The sequence below is a fragment of the Talpa europaea genome, assembly GCF_964194135.1.
Source record: "Talpa europaea genome assembly, chromosome: 1".
Classification (NCBI taxonomy): Eukaryota; Metazoa; Chordata; class Mammalia; order Eulipotyphla; family Talpidae; genus Talpa; species Talpa europaea.
Window position 1 is genome coordinate 40,694,441 of NC_140073.1, and position 23,457 is coordinate 40,717,897.

General features: G+C 40.5%; 1 protein-coding gene across 1 annotated transcript; it reads right to left on the reverse strand.

Moving 5' to 3' along the window:
* Window positions 1-2,515: 2,515 nt before the first annotated feature.
* On the reverse strand, window positions 2,516-22,896 carry SPTY2D1 (SPT2 chromatin protein domain containing 1; the record flags this gene model as incomplete). Its single annotated transcript, XM_084239604.1, has 6 exons — window positions 2,516-2,609; window positions 4,080-4,157; window positions 5,716-5,884; window positions 8,669-10,186; window positions 11,788-11,902; window positions 22,837-22,896. 6 exons carry the CDS (start codon window positions 22,894-22,896, stop codon window positions 2,516-2,518), a joined length of 2,034 nt encoding a protein of 677 aa, XP_084095730.1.
* Between the last annotated feature and the right edge of the window lie 561 nt (window positions 22,897-23,457).

A 23,457-nucleotide genomic window follows, 5' to 3' on the forward strand; every position in this document is an offset into this window, starting at 1 on the left:
TAAAAGTGCCCCTTGCTTTGACATAGCAACATCAGAAGCAAGTGGGACTGTGCAATCAGAGCCATGTGAGTTTTATGAAAACTACTTTCCTTTCACATCATCTGTTAGAGAATGCTGCATCCATGATCATATAACATTACCATCGTGAGATAACATTACTACATTCGTGAATTAACATTACCCAATAAAAGGCACATTTTCAAATATTGAATAAAATCTGAAAATCAGAACAGTAGAGGATACATTAAAAATCAAGCACTTAATTTGTAAACCTTGATAAAATAACAGCCTATTCCAGTTTCTTCAAAGGCTTGTGAGCTTTTTTACTAATTGGGAATTGCAGAACAAAATGGAAGACGATTTAGAAAGGCCAAGATAAATTTAAGACTCGGAACTTTAAAGAAAAAGTTACAAAGTACCCTTTTATAATGTTGAGTTGAATAATACAAAAATCGACATCTGTACTACAGAAGAAATGTACTCAGAAGTGATAGACAACATAGACATAACCTGACTCTTCCTACCAAATTCTGGAACGTCTATCTAGCACAGGTTGCCTCTGTACAAATAACTGTACAATATCAAGTAAAGTGCTAGCAAACCTTAAGCTTCCAGAAATCTTTCAGCTATGACAAGCACTTACAATTATAGATTACAGACATGTGTCTGAATATTAAAAATCCAAGAAAAAACATTTGGGAGAGAAAAGAAAGCATGTAAGTGACAATAAAGGAAATAATGTTCCAAGCCTTTATTACATGGGACATCACACTACCCTTAATTTCACTGAAGCTATTTGAGATGGGTGATAGGCAGTCAATAGATTGATTTTCTGCCACTAGTCAGTTCTATGTGGAGCTTTAGAAAGGGTGCTCAATTAGTAGTGAAGAGACACCTGTCAGATTCAAAATAAAAACCTTACACGTTCAAAATTTGAAAATCAATTCAAAATGAATCAGTCTTAAAGAATTGGGTCACGTGGTTGTCCCATTAAGGGATGACTATTAGGGATTACCAGTACAGTGGCCATCTATTATGGATTTTCCTGAATACAGAAAACTGAATAAAAAGAAATAACTTCTGGACCTGTTGAAGAGTTAAGGATTCTTTGTAGGCCTCTCCTATTTCCTAATCACGACTGTTCAGTGGTGTAGGATGGCCATGATGTTTATTGCAGAGCTGTTTTATAAGCTTATGTTCCACTGTCCCTAACCCGTCACACTGAGAATGCTCTTCAGTATCGTGTATCATTTTCTATAGCTGACTTTCCTTGAGACTTGGCTTCTCTCCAGCCAGAACCAAGGTCAGTATGATTGGAATTGTTTGGACTTGACGCTTAAGAGATATCAAATCTATTAGCTAGGACTTAAGGATAAGAAGACAGTTCCACAGCCTAGTAAAAGACCAGTAACAGGTAAACATCCTTTTCTATCTGGGAAATAATCTCTTCACAGTGCATAGCTTGAAATAAAAGTGCAATATGGGCAAAAGAGAAGGTGGTGCTCTCGATACACATAATTTATTTTTGGTATTTGCCATTAATTGCTAAGAAATTCGAGATAAAAATGCAAAGGAATTATTATCAAGAGATACAGGGGCAACTTGTATTCCAAAATATCTTTATAATGGGGGAGGAGTGGAGTGGAGAGGGGAACCTCACATGCCACTTATTTTTAAGCTATTTATCTTCCAAATCTAATGTTTGAATAAAATATTTTTCTTCAATACAAAAATGGTTTTTTTTTTGATAATCAGCACAGTGACCTTGTCTATTTTACACAAAAACCAACGTAACAACAAATCTGAAAGGAAAACTTTAAAAAGAATATACAAAATAGCGTTAACTTGTACTTAACTTGGAATAACTTTTAATTGCCTAATTGCCTAAATTAGTGAATAAGAATGCTCAGCATCCAATCCATGAGTAATGCACAATGCAATATAATTTATTCTACTTTTCACTTCAAAGTCACAAAGATGACATCCGTATAATTAATTATAAAGCCTACTCTACATTTTCATTTTCTCAGTCCAAAGACAGGTCACTTTATTGCTGGCAACTTTCACGGAAGGGCCAGGTTCCTGATAAAAAGACAAAATAAGTTTTGGAGCCAGACAGTGCCTGACTCATACATCAGCAGAAATATGGAAGTCAAGGGGCAATTTTTTTTTTTTTTTTCCTTTTGAAAGCAGCAAAGGAACAAGAGATTGGCTGACTGCTGAGTGGCCCCACAGCAGAGTGCATAGCTCATCAGGAGCAAGGCTGGCACCTGTGAACAGTTAACTTCATCGGAGCACTCACTGGGCATTTTATCATCTGCATTACAGATTTTACCCTGGAAAGTATTTGCAAATACTCTATGCTCAAATGATTGCCTGCAAATGACAGTATGCATTCCTTCTCCTTGAGTACCTAAATAGAAAACTAAAATGATGAGGGGGCTTCTTCAGTCAGAAGGCAGGACTTCCTTATAGATTATCTCTAGAATTTCACAAAAATAAATAAAAGCAGCAGCTAATGCCTCTTTAGCTTCTTGGTCTTTCGGCGTTTCATTTCTTCTTCTTCACGTCTCATTTCTTCTAAGTCCTCTTGCATACCCAGTCTTAAACTGTCAAAAAAAAAAAAAAAAATTGTGGTTCTCAATACACACAAAATCACTTTCTTTAAAAAGCCAGAATGAAATTTAAGCTTGAGCTTACATGGAATTTACTGGTGTACTAAAAGTCCCTCAATCCCTTATCAATGAAAAAAGCCTAGATGGAATATTTTTCACCTGTAGCAACTGACTCAAGTTATAGTAGAAATAGGACCTCCCATACAACCACAACACAAACTATGTTAATATTCCCATCAAAGTAATAAAATGTTATTTTCTAACAGCTTTTAAAAAATAAAACATTTTTCAACAAATAACCTTCTTCTCTTGTCCCTTCCCAATGTTTTAGTTTGATATTTTATCTAGTTACAGGATGGGAGAATAAGAAGAGAGTTAAGAGTTTAACATTCTGGGTTGACATGTGAATTATTTCACCAAGTTAATGCTACATAAACAAAGTGATCACTTGTTACTACTACCCAAGAAATTAGTTATCAGGTAGCCAAAAGGAACAAGACAGAGGGAATTTAACATCCCTTACCAGGTCCCTGAGACCAGCAGAGATACAGGTTAGCAAGAAAAAGATGTGTGTGGGCCACCCTGCTGGCAAAAGGGGTTGAACATCAGCACTATGGAGCAATCAGCAGCTACTGCAGCATGAGTTTGATCCCCAGCCAGGAAGGGGACCCACATGGTGCAGCAGACCTCTCCTGTCTCGCCCACTGCTCCCCTCAGCAGTGTATTTCAGTCAATCCACCTGTTCTGCTCCCCACTGTCTCTGGTGAATCCTTTCAACCCCCACACCCCTGGCCTGTACTCCGGCTCTTGTATGAATAAATTGTAAAAAAAAGAGATGTGTGTGATATGTAAAGGGAATTAAGGATGGGGAAAGAAAAACATGTTGCAAAGGGATCGGGGAAGCCTCTACTTATTGTGTGCTTATATCAGTGAGACTCAACACTAGGCAACTTGTGCATATATTAATCTTAATCCTATACTTCAATGAGCAAAAACATTTTACAAATGAGAACACATATTTAGAAAGGCTCAGAAATTTGTCTAAAAGTCCCTCAGCAAGAATTGGAACTCAGGACTTAGTCCAAAGCCCTGCTCCCAATGGTGTGACTGAAGCAGCAAACACTAAAGAACTTTCAGGACTTTTTTTGTACAAATAGGTTAACTTTTTTTTTTTTTTTTTAAAGATTTATTTATTTTTATACAAGAATTGGGGTACAGGCCAGAGATGCAGGGGTGAGAGGATTCACCAGAGACAGAGTGGGAAACAGAACAGGCAGATGGACTGAAATACACTGCTGAGGGGAGCAGCGGGGAGACAGGAGAGGTCTGTCCCGCCATGTGGGTTTCTCCCTGGCCGGCCAGGAATCGAACTCATGCTGCAGTGGCTGCGGATTGCTTCATAGGTTGCGTCTTAACCCCTGCGCCACCAGGGAGGCCCACAAATAGGTTAACTTTTGCACTTACCTCTTTGCTTCTTCCTTCTGCTGCTCTTTCCAACTACTCTCCATGTAACGTAAGGCATAGTCACTTTCATCTTTGTATCTGATAAAAGAAAACAGAAATTGTTAAAAATTGGATTTACATTCTCCTGTCTTTAAAATCAACATTTTTATGACTAAATCAAAACATTGCTTAGCAGAAACAAGGGGGCGAAAGATGGGTAGATGCAATTTCCGAAGTTAAGATAAATGAGTCCTAATTACCCCCAGAAGGCAACTATTCCCAATCTTAATGTTGATGAAAATACCAAGGCAACAGTGCTGACTTACCACCACATGTGACAGTTGATACTGAAGTACTGAAAGAATAATATATAGCTCTCCCTTATTCTGGTAAACCCATTGCAAGTCAGAAATATCATAGATCAAAAATGCATTTACTCAACCTAACCTACCAACACCATGGCTTAGCCTAACCTTCCTTAAATGTGCTCAGAACACTTCCACTTGCATATACTGCAAATTGTAGGTTGGCTACCCTAATGATCATGTGGCTTACTGAGAAATGCAGCTCCCTGCTGCTCCCCAGCATCACAAGATAATCATACTACCTGTATCATAGTCTAGGTCAAGATGAATATTTGAAGTATGGTTTTAAGGAATATATCACTTTTGCACCACTGTAAAGTCGAACTGGTAAGTCAAACCACAGTAAGCTTGGGACCATCTGCACATGAATATAGTTTTGCATATATTACTCTCAATTGAGCTTCACAATCATCATGAGATAAGGTAGGAACAGTGGAGACTAAGGCCAATAAGTTAAAGGCTTAAGCACAGCCAGCCAGCTAATGACATTACTCATACTAGATGTTTTATCTAATACTAGATAAAAATCAAGAATTGATTTTTAATTCAATTCTTTTACTAAATGTCTTTTTTTTTTTTAAAGACCTTTTCTTAGGATGGCTTTCTAATTTCTCATATCCCTGGATTCAAAGCACTGTGATAAGTTGATTTTGTTTTACATAAACACTCCATGTAATCCTTCTAAATGTCATTTCTTAAAAAGTAATTTACTCAAATTTAACCATGCAGTATTTGTGACTCTTCATTCAAACCTTGATCTTTCCTCTGTATCAGTACTTCCCAAACCTTAATGTACACATGAATTACTTGGGAGCCTTATAAAGCCAATTTGGATTCAGTAGATCTGAGGTGAGGCCTGAGAGCCTGCATTTCTAACATGCTCCCAGGTGATGTCAACAGTATAGGTCCCATTCTATTGTCCAAAGCTTTTGACACCAAAAAAAAAAAAGCGGGTGTCAGACCTGACCAGCTTTCAATACAGCCCTGTACATGGCTTTCTGATTTCAAAACCAATTTAATTCTTTTACATTAAGCTGCTTTACTATCATTAAATATACGTCTTAAAAGGAGGACAATTTAAAAGTATTTTTGGCCTTCATGCAAATAATTATACTAACATTCTGATCTAATTCTTATATATTAAGTCCCAAAAGAATACCTCTAAACAATCATGCAAGGTTCCTAAATTAAGAATTGTATTCACTGCCTTTATTATTAATGTTTCTCCTCCTTTGCATGAGTTATTCAAAGTAAAATGTGTATCATGTTACCTAAATCTTATTTAGCCTTACTTTTTGCGGTCATAGCCGAAGATTTCCCGAATGTGCTTGGATATTTCTTCCTGAGGTTCTCCTTCATCTTCAATGAAATCTTCCATTTCAGAGTCATATTCCTCCTCCTCCTCATCTTCATAATCTCGATGCCTTTTGTAACCAATAGGGAAGGGAAGCCTCTGAGGACCTAAGAATAGTAAAGTCATTATTTATAAGAGCATTAAAACTTTCAACAGTCCCAATAAAGTCCTATGTATTTGGAGATTTGGAGAAATCATTAAGATGGTGTCCTCAAAACCAGAGCAAGCAAGCTGGCCCGCAGGATGGAGTCATTGTTATAACATCTCTGCTGCTTCATGGTATTCACAAGGATTAGAATTTCTATTATCTCAGGGTTTACTAGGAATGTCTATTATTTTCTAGTTTCGCAGTTCTCATCCTTCTGCAGGATAACTGTCTTGAAAAAATTATGAATAGCTATAACATCACAAGCTTTCAAATTTTACCAAGACACCAAAGGTAACAATATACCATTATACCAAGTTTCATTGTTTCTTTAAAGTCCAACGAAGTATGAAAGAGTCTCAGAATTATGGATAATTATTCAAACTGAGTCTGACTTCAGGAAAAACTCATTATAATATCCTTGTTTTGGTCATCCTGCTAAAAGAATGATTAAAAACTTTGCAAAGAGAAGCATGAATCAACAGACAAGCATCTGGAACAACTGCTTTCTAGTTCTTGATTAAAAACATTCCCTTTGGGGCCTCCCCGGTGGCGCAGCGGTTGAGTGCTGGGTTGCGAAGCTGCCTGAGGCCTCTGCGGCGCCGGTTCGATCCCCGGCTGCTCCCCGGCCACCGGCAGAGGGTCCCGCATGGCGCGCAGACCTCTCCTGCCGCCCGCTGCTCCCCTCAGCAGTGTACTTCGGTCCTTCTGCCTGCTCTGCTCCCTGCTCTGGCTCTGGTGAATTCTCTCGCCCTCCCGCGCTTCTGACTGTACCCAGTGCATGTATAAACAAAACAAACAAACAAATAAATAAAGCATGCCTCTATTAAAAAAAAAAAAATTCCCTTTGTTGTTCTACAGTTATTTTTTTTTTCCTAAGATTTATTTATGCAGTCAAGAACTGGGGTACAGGCCAGAGTTGCAAGGTAGGTGAGAGGATTCACCAGAGAGAATGGGGAGCAGAACAGGCAGATCCATTGAAACACAATGCTGAGGGGAGCAGTGGGCACGACAGCAGAGGTCTGCTGTGCCATGTGGGTTGCTCCATGGCTGGCCAGGGATCTAACTTGTGCTGCAATGGCTGGCGATAGATTGATAGTGCTGCCTGTAACCCCTGAGCCACCAGGGAGGCCCTACAGTTATTTTTTTAATATGTACATTTTGCCCCCTTACTCAGTTTCTCAACATCAGCATTACTGACATTTTGGCCAGATAAGTCTTCGTTGTGCGGAGGGTGCCCTGTGAATTGTAGTAATATTAGCAGCATCCCTTACCTCTCTACTGATGCCAGTAATATCTCTTCCCTAGTTATGCCACTGAAAAATGTTTCCAGACATTGTGAGATGTTCACCAACAGTCAAAACTGCCTCGGTTGAGAACCAAGGTTCTGGCTGATTTACGACATTTATACCATGGATTTTTATTGTGTTTTTTTTTTTGTTTGTTTGCTTTACATTCTTCATAGTACCTAACAAGTGTTTTAACAAATGCTTATTGTCATGAAAAAGCTATGACCTAGCAGTTAGAAGGTGCTACCGATGATCCTGGACTTTGGGACAGTAGACTCCCAATGGACCAGCAGCAGGTCCTTGATGTTGCCTACTATAAGCAGCAGAAAGTCAAGGGCAAGCTGAAACAGTTCCTGGTACATAGTAGGTACTTAACAAATATATGAGTAAATAATGCAACAAAAGTCTTGGAGCTTATAAATACACTCTAATCCTTGAACACAGGTTTTGCCAATCCTCATGAAAAAATTAAGAGGAACTGAACCATGTAAAGCATATAAACTCCCCTTGTGTAGCTAAGTTTTACACATGGAGATATTAAAGGGATGAACAGATAAGCGACTTTCTAAAGACCTCCAAGTCAGGATCATTAAGGGAAGTCTCAGGCACAAGACAGACAAAATATCAGTATTCTATCACTGCAAGAGTGCATTAAAGGGCACATAACAGATGAATGGATAAAGATGATGTTCTATTTATACCCAAAGGAACACTACTAGGGCATAAAAAAGATAAAATCTTGCCCTTTGGAACAAGGTGTTTCTTTAAAGTCCAACAAAATATGAAAGTCTCAGAATTATGGATAATTATTCAAACTGAGTCTGACTTTGGGTGGGCCCAGAGCAGATTATTATGCTAAGTGAAATAAATCAGAGAAAGACAAATACTGTATGATTTCGCTCATGTGTAAGATAAATAAAGCAAACATACAAAAAAAAGGCAAAAACAAATCCTTATATTCTGACAGTAGAATGTTTGCCAATGTGGAGGGGCTGAGGGAAGCAGGGAGAAAAATAGGTAAAAGATTTCAATTGTGTGTTGTTGGATATAAAACAGACTTTTAGTAGTGATCATAACGTAGTATATACAGATTTTAAAACAATGAACTTTATATTATACCTTAATTTAAAATTGAAACGAACAAATGAACCAAAAACTCCTAAAATATGAAAACAAAATGGTGGTCACCACCAGAGGGGACGGGAAATTGGGGGGTTGGCAGATTGGGTAAAGGAGACAACTGCACGGTGGTGGATGGGAACCAGACTTTTGGTAGAGAATACAAAGTAGCATAGCTAGATGTCAAATTATGCTATACAGATTTACAATTTTATTCCAATAAAATTGTTTTTCAAGGGCACATAGAAGAGTTATAGCAGGGTCTCTAGTTATATAAAACTACTCTTTCCAATTTCTTAGTGACAAATATATATTCTTAGGGTGAAGGGCAATTTTACCTTGGGCAGATCTGTAGCCAGATAAGGAAGGCCTCATTCCATTCATCTGTCCATTGCTGGGCCGGCTAATTATATTCTTAGAAGAAATTGTTTCTGAGACAACAGTGCACTTGGGCTTCAAGCTGGGACCTGAGCTACTAACTGTTCGCCCAGGTCCCAAGCTGCTCACTGGTCTTTGGGAGCCTGAAATACTGACAGTTCTTCCAGCTGCACCTGAGCCACTTACTGATCGCCCAGGGCCACTAAGTGACTGCCCATGGGGGCCTGGGCCACTCACTGGTCGACGAAGGTCATGTGGACGACTCACAGGTCGCCCAGGGCCACCAGAGCTGCTCACAGATCTGCCAGAACCACCTGAGCCACTGATGGGTCGCCCAGGGCCACTTGAGCTGCTTGCAGGTCGTCCAGGGCCACTTGTACCATCGACTGTCCGTCCAGAGGGATTTAAGTCACTGGCTGGCCTCTTGGTTCCACTGATTGATCGCTCAGGTCCTAAGCTGGAGGTGCCATTCTGGCGCCTGACCACAGGGCCAGAATTGACTACGGGCCGACCAGTCCCAGTGCTGGGTCGCCCAGGGGCTGAGCTAGAGCTGCTGCCTGCACTTGGACTCTTAGTCTTATTGTATGGGGTGACCATAGGCCCAGGTTTGGAAAGGCTAGGATGAGGAGATTTTTTGGTTTTGTGCTCAGTAGCAGATCTCTGAGTCCCTTTAGCAGAAGTCTTTGGGACACTTGGTGAGTAAGTGCTGGAGTGGGGCTTTCCAATCCCATTGAAAACAGGTCTGTCATGGCCCTCACGAAGTGGGGGTTGGGAGTAATTGCCAAGTCCTGTTTTGGTCCTCTCTCCTGGTATGGATTTGGATGAAGATAAACCTATGTGTTTTTCATTGGCTGTGCTGGGTCTGGATTTCTTCTCAGCATGAGGAAGGGGAGTACCCTTGGAAGAAGGATGCTTGTCCCCAGAACCTTTGCTAAGTTTTGTGCCCATACTTTCTTTTTGAGAGGGTGCCTTTTTAGTTGGAGGTAGTCTTATATCTGTCTCAGCTTTCTTTTTCCTATGCTTTCGCTCAAGGAATTCTCGCTCCCTAAGTTCTTCGGCAGTCATAGGCCGCTCTTCCGTTTTCTTCACTACCTTAATCTCCACTGGTTCGTATTGCTTTTTCTCAGCCAGCCTGAGGAGGTCAGTGAAGTTCATGAGTGGTGGGGCACTTTTAAGGGGGACCTTTGGTTTGCTTTCAACTTTGGGAGGTTCTTGTTCTTCCTCATACTCCTGCTCTAACTCTGCTTGATTGTATTCTAAGAATTCATCCTCTTCGTCCATCTCATACTCCTGGTCTGCTCTCTGGCTAGTGTGGGTTTCCAATGTCTGCCTCTTCTTTGATTTTTCTTCAACAGGAATCCCATTGTAACCATGGAAATTATCCTTTGTCCTCTTGGCCATAGCTCTTGCTTTTTTGTCATGTTTCAGCTCAATTCGCTTTTTCACTAGTTCTTCTTTTCTCCTTTTCTCCTCTAAGGCTAAAAGGGAGAAATAAGAACATATTATCCAAAGTCTCAAAATAACAGCATGTTCACCTGCAGTCAATAGATGTCTCAATACAAGTAACATTCAAGCACAGTTCAAAGACATCTAGGAATCAAATGAGGAAGTCATTTGAACAAGTATCAATTGAGTCACCTTTACACAATGAGTGGGTCACATGTGTTTTTCTATATGACTAATCAAGTAAGGGGCTTGTTTTTCACTTTTAAATATAGAAAATACCAAATATATGATGCTAAAGTACCACTAATACCCAATTAGCGCAACTGTTGAGTCAATCAATACTTAAATTTATTGAATGCTTCCTTGTCGTTTGCATGTATTAAACTACTTGAGTTTACTGATTTTCATAAACTGTTCCTAGTCTAACTTTTTTTTTTAAGAGATTTATTTATTTATTTATACAAGCACTGGGTAGTCAGAAGCGTGGGAGGGTGAGAGAATTCACCAGAGACAGAGCAGGGAACAGAGCAGGCAGACTGACAAAATACACTGCTGAGGGGAGCAGTGGGCGTGGCAGGAGAGGTCTGCGCACCATGTGGGACCCTTGCTGGCGGCCGGGGCTAACCGGTGCTGCAGAGGCTGCGGGCAGCTTCGCAGCCCAGTGCTCAACCGCTGCACCACCAGGGGAGGCTCATTAAGACAGCACTACTAATAAAAGATAACATACACACAAATGATCAACATAAGAACACATTATACTAGAAGAACTAGTGTAATGCTGAATAAGGAAGTTAGGCTGAGATCAGGCAGTCAGGTAGGGTCAGGGTGCCCTGATGCAGCAAAAAACTGAGTGTTCAGAAAACATACAATGTCGAAGCAACAGATCAAGGCTGGTTCCAGGAAAACAGATCAAGTAACCTGGGAGACTTCAACCAATCTATGAGACACACAATGCTGAGACACCCAATGTCCAAACCCTCACTCCTTGCCCACCATATCCATATAGACTCCTGCTACTTGCCCCCTCACTGGCAACACCCTAGGGGGCCCTCTCTGCTCAGAGAGCTTTCCTGTCCTTTTTCTTAAAATTTTTTAAAAAAAGATTTATTTATGCATATAAGAGCTGGGGTATAGGCCAGAGGTGCAGGGGGTGAGAGGATCCTCTAGAGACAACAGTGGGGAGCAGAACAGGCAGACTGACTGAAACACACTGCTGAAGGGAGCAGCGGGCGAGACAAGGAGAGGTCTGCCACGCCAAGTGGGTCACCTCCCTGGCCGGGCATCGATCTCATGCTGCAGTGGTTGCAGACTGCTTCATAGTGCAGTGCTTAACCCCTTGTGCCACCAGGGAGGCCCTCCTGCCCTTCTTATCTGACAATAAATCTCCTGCCTTTCTGCCTAACTCTAGTCTCCATGTTGAATTCTTTCCTCACTGAGAAAAGATCTGTAGGACTGTTAAGAGTCCAGCCCCTAAACTCTGACCCCAACACAATGCTATAAATAATGGTACAGAACATTCAGGCACAACGAATTCATTAGCCTGTTTTGTTCTTACAAAGATCCACTCATTAATTACAACTAAGTTGTGAAGGAAGAAAACCTTGAAACTGAGAATAAAGCTATAGCTACATACCTTTTTTTCTGAGCTCCTCTTCTTTTCTTCTGAGAAAAGCTTGTACAGCTGCAGATCGGACACCCTTAACTTTTGGGTCTTTTTTGGGAGGCCCCACTGCCAAACTGTACCTTTTCTAAAAATAAAAACAAAATGAAAATTGTAAACAATCCAACTTTAAAAACATTTCCTACTAGGTGTAAGGCACTGTGCCAAGCAAAAAGAAGTTTAAATGCTGACTGAAAAACCAATCCTGACTAGAGATCATACAACCCACATTAAAATTTAGTTATACAGTTTTAGGCTAAATATTATTATGCATTAGTATTTTTAGGTGCAAACGTTCTAAATAATGCTTAAATGAACCAAGAGGCACTATTTTCAGGCTATTTTTCCAAAAAGATACTTGGACTGGGTGACTAAAGAAATCATTTAGAATAGATTTTTACAAACTGATCAAAAATGAGTTTTCCTCAGAACTAAGCAATTCAAAGTTGAATTTTTCAAACAAACAGAAAAAACAACTATCCACAATTGTTTTCTCTCCCGAGTACCCCATTCCTGATGATTTTCTAGTAGGAACTTATAGGTAGATAAGTCATTTTGCTTACAACAAAAACACTGAGATTTTCACTTGACCATAACAGGCAAAGTTTAGGGCAAATCATAGCTAAAAAGTGTTTTTAAATAAATCTAAGCAGTGAGAAGAGCTTAATTTTCTGTATCTTTTAATGGTAGCTCTATGTTCATTAAATACTAACTTGCCACACAAACTCTTTTAAACAGGTTTCCATATCACACCAAAAGTAGCACAGATGGTATTTCTCTGGGCTTTTGCTTTTTATGTAGCTGTATCAGGAGATGATTAAAACTAGAATAATGTTAATTTGAACTATGAAAGGAAAAATATTTCCATTTTGTCAGTATCATTAGAGAACTATGATAAACAGAACTTACCACTCTGACCAGGGTGATTTATCTCTAATAAGAACGTAAGTTAAATTCATTAAATTTATGGACTGGGAAATAAGATTTTTAAAGTATTCCCTTTCATCTTGTTAGGCAGATGACAGTCTTACCCACTGAACCTATTGCTGTGCTAGTTAAAAAAAAAAAAGAAACACTAACTTCTGAGAACAAACTAAGCTACAAACACTAACTTCTGAGAACAAACTAACCTACTCAGAAATCAAAAAAGTGAATCCCAAAATGTGTTTGAAATTTCTGGAGGAAAGCCAAGGGATTCATGCTTACTAAACAACTGTCAAATACAAGACATCTTGAAACAGGCTGGATGTTCTGACCAAGTCTACCAACAAAACAGCTGGGCAAGGCCCTAATCAAACCTGAAAATCCTGCATGATAGCAATGCCAAGTCCTGACACATCCCTGACAGAGAAATCCCAAAGGCAGCATCTACATTTGTCTCCCAGTCACTTTAGCTGACTCACAATGCGACCCTTTTGAAGTCCCTATCTTTGTATATTTAGTTGTACTCCATTTCCATAATGATTGGGGCCCAATATTACAAGGAGAAAACGAGGGGAAGGGAGAATAAGGAGAAAAAGTAGTAATAATGTGTGCCTAACTAGATGTATAGAATTGTTCTAGTTCACAACTTAAACACAGGTCTTATGCATTTGAAGGCAAATACTAGGAGAATATTACAATATTCCACAATGGAAGGGCCACCATGAATATAATTCATGGTGTATAAGACAGATAGCCTTTCATAAGCAGAGGCACAGACTAACTCTACTCCATGTTATCAGTAACTTGGAAAAGGAAGGGTGGGGTTTTGTTGGCAAGACTTAATTTCCTGTCCCTGACAACTAGAGTCCAGATCTTGTCGAATCAAAGTTGAAACAGGATTTCCCCCAGAAAAATGCCAACATACACGTTAGTGCTAATAATTTAAAACAGGGTTGGTTTATTAGCTAGCTGTTACAGCAATGAGCACTTCCTAATTTGACTTTAGGACAGAAACCTATTTTCCTAACCTGGGGCATCAATAGATAGGTGATGGGCTATATGACTAGCAGAAAAGCTACTCTTACCTGAATACAGGTGCCTAGAGGGAAAATGGCATTGCCAACAGGGCAGAGTCTAATGCTTTAATGGTAAGACTCAGTCATTCACATGCCTACTTCATAATTTTTGCCCTTTTAGTATACCATGTGTATTATTTACTTATTGAAGAAAATAGACCTGGAAGACTATAATCTATCATTATAGCTTTAACTCAAGCAATAATATCGATGAAATGACTAGCCCAAAAGGCTGTATTTTCCGGATCAGACCAATATAGAACTATTAAAAAAAATCAGAATAAAATACATTTGTGCATCACCTAAAATTATGGACTAGCCCAAGCTTTATGTGCAATACTATAGGTGAAAGGTTCAGCGCGGTAAAGAAAAGGAGAGCCAGGCTAAATTTCTCAAAGGGAGGGAAAGTTTATTGCGCCCCGGGCGGACCTCACAGACCCAAGGTGGGGGGGGGGGGTCAGTGGAGTCGCGCACGTTGTTAGGGGGAAGCAGGGTTTTATAGGGTGAGGAGAGGTCAGGTGGGTAGTTGGGCTCCTACAGAGGGAAAAGTTTGTAGGGCAGGTAGAGGTTCTTTGTCTGAGATGAGACTCGTAGGGGGAGGGGGGAGGCTCATTGTCTGAGTCCTCCAGGCAGGTATCCTAGTTCCTGCCCCCCAGGTGGGCTTCCGGTTAGGCTTTTGCATTCCAGCCTGCTGCATGGACCTTTCTTTCAATAGGAAACACTAAGGAACATAAAGAAAAAGTAAAACACAATCAAGAAACAAGAGGGGGGTTCAGTAACTCGGATTCCCTCTAAAGAGAATTACAAAACTATTTCTAGCTTTTTTCACCCATTTGTACATCATTTCCATCAATTCCATGCCAATTTCAATTTCAGGATTTTAAAAACACCTCTAATCCTTAAGAACCGGGGTACAGGCCAGATGTGCGGGAGGGTGAGAGGATTCACCAGAGACAGAGCGAGGAGCAGAACAGGCAGACTGATGAAATACACTGCTGAGGGGAGCAGCGAGCAAGACAGGAGAGGTCTGCTCGCCAAGTGGGTTGCTCCGAAGCTGGCGGGGATCGAAGAATCGGCACTACAGAGGCTGAGGACAACTTCACAGCTTCACAGCTCTGCACTCAACTGCCTGCGCCACCAGGGAGGCCCCAATCCTTAAGGATTCTTATGAAAATTAGCCTCACATTTAACCCAACAACTCTGTAGTACTTTTGTTCTTTCCATATGAAAAGAAATTCAGTAAATTCACAAAATGTGTATTTCATGAGTCTGCTAGGAAACATTTAAGTAGTTTGAGGTCCTATTTGATGAATCAATCTTATTCATTGACATGAACTAAGTATTAATTAATAGTTGCCTGCATCTTCCATAGCACTCAAAAGCAGATATTAGGAGAATATTAAAAGATTCTCTAAGGCAAAATTTAAGTCATAAAACCTAGATGGGGGCAGGAAGGGGGAATACTTGAATCTCCATAGATGATCTTTTAACATTGTTCTTGAGATATAATTCACACACTATAAAATTCACCCATGTGTACAATTCACTGTTTTTTCACCCATGTGTACAATTCACTGTTTTTCACCATTTCCACAATTTGATTCCAGAACATTTTAAATCCCTTATCATCTTTAGACATTCCCCATTCCCTTCTCCTTTCATTCCCTGGCAACCACTAAACTATTTTGTGTCACTATGAATATGTCAATTCTAGACATTATATAAATAAAATTATATGCCTAGCATACCATGACATAGTGACATTTATCATAAAGTAAAAATCTACAGACCATATTATACAAAATATGTAACTTTTTTATTTAGAAACTCCGATGTCAATTTTCATTTGATTCTACTATTAAGTTAAAAAATAGACATTTTCAAAGGCCAACAGAATATCTTTTGGACAATGCTAACATCTTTTGGAGATTCCTAACATCCTTCAACAGAAAAATAATTATTCCTCCGGTTTAACTAAAATTGAGAATGATTAGTTTCTATGACCATTAAATAATTTAGCAAGGGCGTCGTAATTATTTGAGAAAAAACAGAATATACCTACATTTTCAAAAATGACAATTATGTAAATAATATAGAAGTAAATTTTCTCATAAATCTGTGAGTTAATTTAAAAGATGATGATTTAATTCATTCTTTTGTTAGTACAAACTTTTCTAAAAATTTGTTTTGCTCAAATAAAACTTGGAAAAATCTGAAATCACAGAATATGTGACTGTGATGATCAATAGCTAGATACCAAGTAAACACCAACTATCCAATAGTTGTTACGACAAAGGTATTTTGCAGATGTGGTTAACATCTACAACCAACTGACTTTAGGTAAAGGAGATTACCCTTCATAATATATTGGAGGCCTTTTACACACACACACACACATTTTTTTTGGTAGAAAATTTTACACCAGAGAGTATGGGTAGGCCAGAGGTATGTGTGCGGTGTAGTGTGTGTGAGAGGATTCACCAGATACAGAGTGGGCAGCAGAACAGGAGGACTTACTGGAATGCACAGCTGAGGGGAGTGAGCAGCAGGTGAGACAGGTCTCCTGCAGGGCATTGGTTTTGCTCTGTGGTTGGGGATGGAAATCAGACCTTAGTGGTGATAGCACTGGGACTTAACCCCTAGACCACCAGGGAGGCCCTGATTGAAGGCCTTAAGGGCAATTAAAGGCTTTAAAAGGGAAAACTGATTTATCAAAGAAGGAATTCTATCTCAAGACTACAGTATTTCTTCTTGCCTGAGTTCTCAGTCTCTAGGTTTATCCTACAAATTTCAGACTTCCTGAGCCAACTTCCTAAAATAAAACTTATTGTTTATTTCTCTGGAGAACTCTGACACTTAACATATTTTCAATGTTCATGCTGTAGCATGTGTCAGTACTTCATTCCTTTTATGGCTGAGTAATACTTCATTGTATAGATATAGAAAATTTTATTTATCTAGTCATCAGTTGATGGATATTTGGATTATTCAGCCTTTATAGTTAATGCCTCTGTGAACATCTGTGTACAAGTTTTTGTGTGAATATATTTTCATTTTTCTTGGGCATATCACTACAGATCTTCCTGTGCTGGCTAAACCTTTCAAAACATCTCTTGTAAAAGAATATTAATCGATAGTCCTATACTCCAACAGGGTAAGTCCAGGAGAAAACTGTTTTGTTGAGACCCATGTTTTGTTTTGCGTTTTAAAGCTCGGGCTAAGATTACATTATATTCTATTTAATAAAGCAGAAGAGCTATTTGGCACTTTCTCCTGCATCAGATGGTCACATTTAACTCTAGCAGCATTACATCAAGATGTCCCCACCAATTCTGAATTTGATTCAAGGCACCAGGCTGCTTCATTGTTTGAGCTTCATGAAAAGCAGCTGGACAACAGTTTCTTTTACCCTGAGTGTATCCATTTTGTTACCCTGCAAGCCAACCCAGTAATTCTGCTGGATGCCAGTGAGTGATCCACAACAGTGAAACTTATGCCACTTAAATCAGAGATTTTGCCAGGATTTGTAATTCTGAAGACAACAGGCCTAGAAAACATAAAGTCACTTAGAACATGTGTTCCTTGCATTGAAATTATACTGTCGCAATCAGATTAAGAAAAGAAGGACACCTATTTCAGTTCAGAAATAGGTGTTCACCAAATATGTTATGTTGGCATCAAACCCTTCTTGAGTGTTGTTCTTCACTTACGAGATAACCTATTATAATTGTCAAACATACACATTTCTTGATGATTTCACATAAGTTAAATTTTTTTAAAAGATTTATTTATTTTTATTTATTTATACAAGCACTGTGTACAGTCAGAAGTGCGGGAGGGTGAGAGAATTCACCAGAGCCAGAGCAGGGAGCAGAGCAGGCAAAAGGACCAAAGTACACTGCTGAGGGGAGCAGCGGGCGGCAGGAGAGGTCTGCGCGCCATGTGGGACCCTCCTCTGGTGGCCGGGGAGCAGGATCGAACCGGCACTGCAGAGGCTGCGAGCAGCCCCGCAACCCAGCGCCCAACCGCTGCGCCACCGGGGAGGCCCAGATAAGTTAAAAATTTATTATTGGTTAGATTTAGGGGTTAAGAATATTCAAATACATGCATGCCTAGAAAACCAAAGGTTTGCTTCCCTGGGTGGCCAAGAAGGTGAAAATAAAACCAAAAAAGCAAGCATTTCAGAGTTAATGTTATTTGTGGCATGCTAAAGGATTAAATGTAAAATTTACTTACTGTGTTTATGAAATATAACTGAGTGCCTCTAGCCCAACGTGTATGTTAGAAATGGCACCAACAGAAAAGAAAAGTATGTATTCAGTAGTCACTTGATATTACTCGAATAGTTTGTAGCAGAGTCTGAATTAGATTCTAGGTCTCTTGACTCAGGTCTAAAAGTGTTTCCGGGGCCTCCCCGGTGGCGCAGCGGTTGAGCGCTGGGTTGCGAAGCTGCCGGCGACCTCTGCAGCGCTGGTTTGATCCCCGGCTGCTCCCGGGCCACCAGAGGAGGGTCCCACATGGCGCGCAGACCTCTCCTGCCGCCCGCTGCTCCCCTCAGCAGTGTACTTTGGTCCTTCTGCCTGCTCTGCTCCCCGCTCTGGCTCTGGTGAATTCTCGAACCCTCCCGCACTTCTGACTGTACCCAGTGCATGTATAAACAAAGAAACAAAGAAACAAACAAATAAATAAAACATGCCTCTATAAAAAAAAAAAAAAAAGTGTTTCCGTCCCACTACAACATGGCTTACTTCTCAGTTAATTCCAACACTTTCACCTTTAGATCTAACCTCAATTTTAATGTCATTCCCTAATTTCTACTTGACTCTTGGATAGTGTCACTACCTCAAACAGGTCTACCACTGAACTTTTAATCTTATCTTCTCTCACCCTCAGACTCTAATTCTGTTAACCATGCTGGCACTTTCTCAAACAGGCTGTAAATATTTCAATATCCACTTGTTTCCAGATACTACTGGTTTGGCCTTTAAATAGCTCTCCCATTAGATTTTACTGTACAATGAGAAGTGTCAACAAAAAAAGTCAATAGGGTTACTGCCTAAAGCTGTATTAGGCTGGGGTTGGGGGTAGGGAGCTGGGAGTTGGATTCAGGATGTAAAGATGACAACTTTCCTCACCACCCATATCCAATACACTTTCCTTAACAGAATCAAGACTACGAGCAACTCTGGAGTCAATCAGCCTGGATTAGATTCCCTGCTCTGCCATCATTAGCCCTGTCACTTATTAACTGTGTGGTTTGGGTAAATTGCTTCACCTCTCTGGGCCTCAGTTTCCTCAAACAACCTTTCTCATATGGCTATTATGGTGATTAATTAACACACAAAGTACTAGAAAAGTGCCTGACACAGAGTAAGTTTTATAAATGTTAACTGTTATCATCATTATTATTCAGAAAGCAATTCTCCAGGTTATAATGGGGAAGAGAAATGACAGAATCTTTGTGGAGACAGTTTCTAAAAGACCCTCTCCTAAAACAATGCTCCATGTTAGAAATCCAAAGCTATCCCAGTCACAGGAAAAAGGCATTCTTCAGATCTAAGAGAGGGGAGCAATACAGTTATATTATAGATCAAGAGTTACAAAGTAACTACCTGCAGAAACTTTTTGTTGGATCAGACTGTTCTTTAAAAAGAAATAAATGGTAGGCTTTTTCTGAATCCAAAGGAGCTTGACACCTATCATTTTGTATTCCGAGTACTTCAACAATTCGTATAGTTTACCTGGCCTCTGAGGACAACTTAATATGCCACCCCAGAAAAGTCAGTGGGCTTCATTTTCAGAAATTAATGTTCCTATCCTCAAGGTGCTATATTTAGCACCCCCTCTACTTCCCCTCCCCCACTCCACTGCCCAAATCCTTTCATATCTGAGACCACAGGAAGGTTTCCTCTTTACTTTTTTGGTTTGTAGGTTACACCAGAGCAACAGGGTAGTTTGTTTGGGATGATTTTCACAATCTGACTATGAGAATCATGTAACTTGTTTTATGCACTAGAAGGCATCAATTGTAGCTACTAGAAACCTACCAGAATTCATAATCTAAGTTCTAAAAGACCAAGACTCTACCAGAACAAGACAACCACTGTTTTTTTGCTAGAGGAACCAGAAAAATCTGAAGTGCAAAGTTAATAGAAATATCCTTTTCTCCTTTAAATTTAAACAGCTAATAACAATGAATGGTTACATCACCTTGATCAGTTATTAGTTTGTACTTAGTTTTCCACTGGGAGATGATTGTGTGCTTAATATTTGCAGGCATGATGCAATCTTCCCTTTGTTTTAATTAAAATATTATAGATAACTATTTCTCTTAAGAAGAAACGGAAAAGATGCTTCATTAGGGAAACATCCATTGCTTCTCAAGTCATATACAACAGCACCTGTTAAAAATGAAGCTCTGCTGTGGGCCTCCCCAGTGGCGCAGTGGTTGAGTGCTGGGCTGCAAAGCTGCCCGCAGCCTCTGCAGCGCTGGTTCAAACCCTGGCCACCGGGGAGGGAGGGTCCCACAAGGCACGCAGACCTCTCCTGCCGTGCCCACTGTTCCCCTCAGCAGTGTACCTCGGTCCTTCTGCCTGTTCTGCTCCCAGCTCTGGCTCTGGTGAATCCTCTCACCCTCCCGTGCTTCTGAGTACCCAGTGCTTGTATAAATAAACAAACAAATAAATAAATAAATCTTAAAAAAAAAAAAATGAAGCTCTGCGAAGAGTCTGATTTGGCTGTTTTGGATTTTAGTCTAATTAGGCTAGTCATTTTATTTCCTTTCTGTAGCAAAGGTCTGACATAGGAACTACTGAAGACTGAAATGTGAATGCTGGCTCAGATTAAGGACCCAAATGGAAGGTAGGAAGTTGGTTAAAAGGGGAAAATAAACCAATCACTACAAAGGGATGTAGCTACAGCTGTCAACTGCTGTAAACCCTCTGTGGTTCTCAGGTCATCAATCAAGCAAGCAATCAATCAATCGTGTAAGTCAAATAGGGTGTGTATGCTATGGCTTGATTATTGGTTTACAAGGTATTTGTTTTGTGTTAATCTATTACACTGTAAGATATGTTACATTTCACAATTTAAAAAACTGAGATTTCAGCCATATTAGCCTATTTTTTAAAATATGAATATGGCAAATATTAATATATTTTAAATATAGGGTGTGGGGATATAGGGATGTGTTAACATTCTGAATGTTTCATAAGTGTCCCAAATTTTTAGAGTATATACTATGTAGGGCTCTATCCCCAAACCACCTGAAAGGGTGAAGAATTCTGCAGAAAGAAGCAGTTTTCCTGGACCCTATAAACACTGTTTACACTGATGGAATGTCCTAAAAAGACTTTACTTTGAGCTGATATTTAGAATTAGATGAATCAAATTAAAGCAAGAAAAAAAATAAAGATCATGGATTACATTTAACATTGCTGTATTCCTCAAGAATTTCTTTTGTGATGTATTTTTATCTGATGTGGAAAAAAAAGAATTATAATGCTGCTAACTAACAAACTTCTAGGTTTACTAGCTTGGGGGTGGGGAGAGATAACGACCATTCTGAAATACAAACATTATTTTGAAATATGCTCTAGGAATATCTGCTTTTCTCCCAAAAGCAACTGGTTTTAAGACAAGAAATGACTAATTTGATCATGACGATTTCACAGATATTCCTAGCCATCACAGTTATCTTTGAACTCCACTGAAATTAACAGCTAGAATGAAATATGAACATAAATATGCAAAGATGAATGGTCATGAAATCCAATATTGACATGTCTAGGAAATTTACAGATGCAGAAAGTAATTCTGTTGTTCGAGATTTCAAAGGCTACTCAACCTGCAGAGTTAATGACTCATGACTTAAGAGGAATGATTATTCAGAGCACTTGGGATAGGAGATGAAAATATATATGGAGGGGACGCACAAATTGATGGGTATCAGTTTTATTTACCAGTTATTTTACTATCTCAGATCAATATTTTCAAAAAGGCAAAAGACTGGGCCGGCCTCGGGGAAAAAAAAAACACAGAAGGAAAAAAAAAAACATATTGTAATAAAATTTATGCCTGTAAGAAATGCAGAGCACATTGTGAGCACTCAATAAATTCCAGTTGAATTGACTTTAACAGAGAACTGAACTGTTTGAGTTCTACACCTCACTGCTCAAACCGCAGGTATCACAACGCAATTTATTGGTTTACAGCTGTGCTGCGGGTACCATCTGAGGATCCAGAAATGACTAGTTTATGCAAAACAGCACCAACCACGCAAACCAGGCACTCCCCACTCTCCAGCATTTAGATTAAAGATCTTATACTGCTCTGTGAATATCAACGAATCGGCAAATATCACTGAACAAATGGGACCTAGATTTCAAACAAAGACAACTGTGGAAAACCACACATAAAGGGAGCTGAAACTAACCCACCGAAGATTTCATGGAATCTGCTGCACACTTCTTTCCAATACCAGGTGATAACCCTCGCGACGTGATAATTCACTTAGCTGGTGGAGTGGGTGGGGCCACGAGTCAGAGAACTAGTTCGAGAAATCACTAAATGCTTGACCCTAAGATCGGCGGGAAATCAGCCAAAAGACTTTCACAGGCCAAGTCCCTAAAACCTCTGAACTCCCCAACAAACATGCTTCCTCTTCAACCTATGAGCTGAAGTTTATGCCGTAGCCAGAAAGTACTAGCACTAGATCCCACTATGTGCCAGGCACGGCTCCACTCACCAGCTTTCACGCAACTCTAAAACACCCAAACCGAAAAGTCCATGTTGCAGAGGCATTAAGTGAGAGAAACCTACTCGCAGGAAAGCAGCTCGCCTCGCATCTCCAGCATCTCTTCACCTAAGTCCCTAAAAGCATACGCCCAAGAAACAGGCGTCCGGGTTTGTCCTCTCCTGGAGTGGACAGGAGAGTCCTAGGAAGTTCCACGGGCCACACACACAGACATACACACAACTTGAAGATTAGGGTCTCCTACAGTAGCGCCCGGCTGGTACTTACCGGTACGTTGTTGACACCTTGTCCCTTGGAAGCTATCAAGAGGATTTCCCTGAAATCCATGCTGGCCGAGGCGGAGGGCCGGCCAGGTGCTCGGAGAGGAGCGGTACTGCGTCTTACCGCGGTGCCCAGCTACAGCCGAAAGGACTGCCTCGCCGAGCCCTCTCCCACCCCTCCTCGGCGGGACCACTTCCGGCGCCTGCCAATGCCGTCGGCCCGCCCCCTTTCCTTAAGCGACCTATATCCTTTCAGGTCCACCGCCTCGCTCGCGAGTCCTGGCGTAACTTCCGCTTTGAGCTCGAGACACGTAGAAACGTGATACGTGGCTGCTGGCGTCGGCTCAAAGGGGCGGGGCTAAGCGCTTCACTGGCCAAGGAGGCGCGGCCTATAGGTTGCGGGGTGTGGCCTAGGGAGAGCGCCGCTTTCTGGGAGCGCGTTCGGGTGCTGTTGGTGCACTTTGTGAGCTCTGAATGGGAAGAGCGCGCGGGTGAGGGGTTACCTGCCAGGCCTGGGTTCGGTGGTTGTCACGGGTAGACGCTCGTGTCCGAAATAGCGGAGCCCCAACAGCAGGACCAACGACTCTCGAACCCCGAGTTACGGTTACCGGTTTCTAGGCGCTTGCGA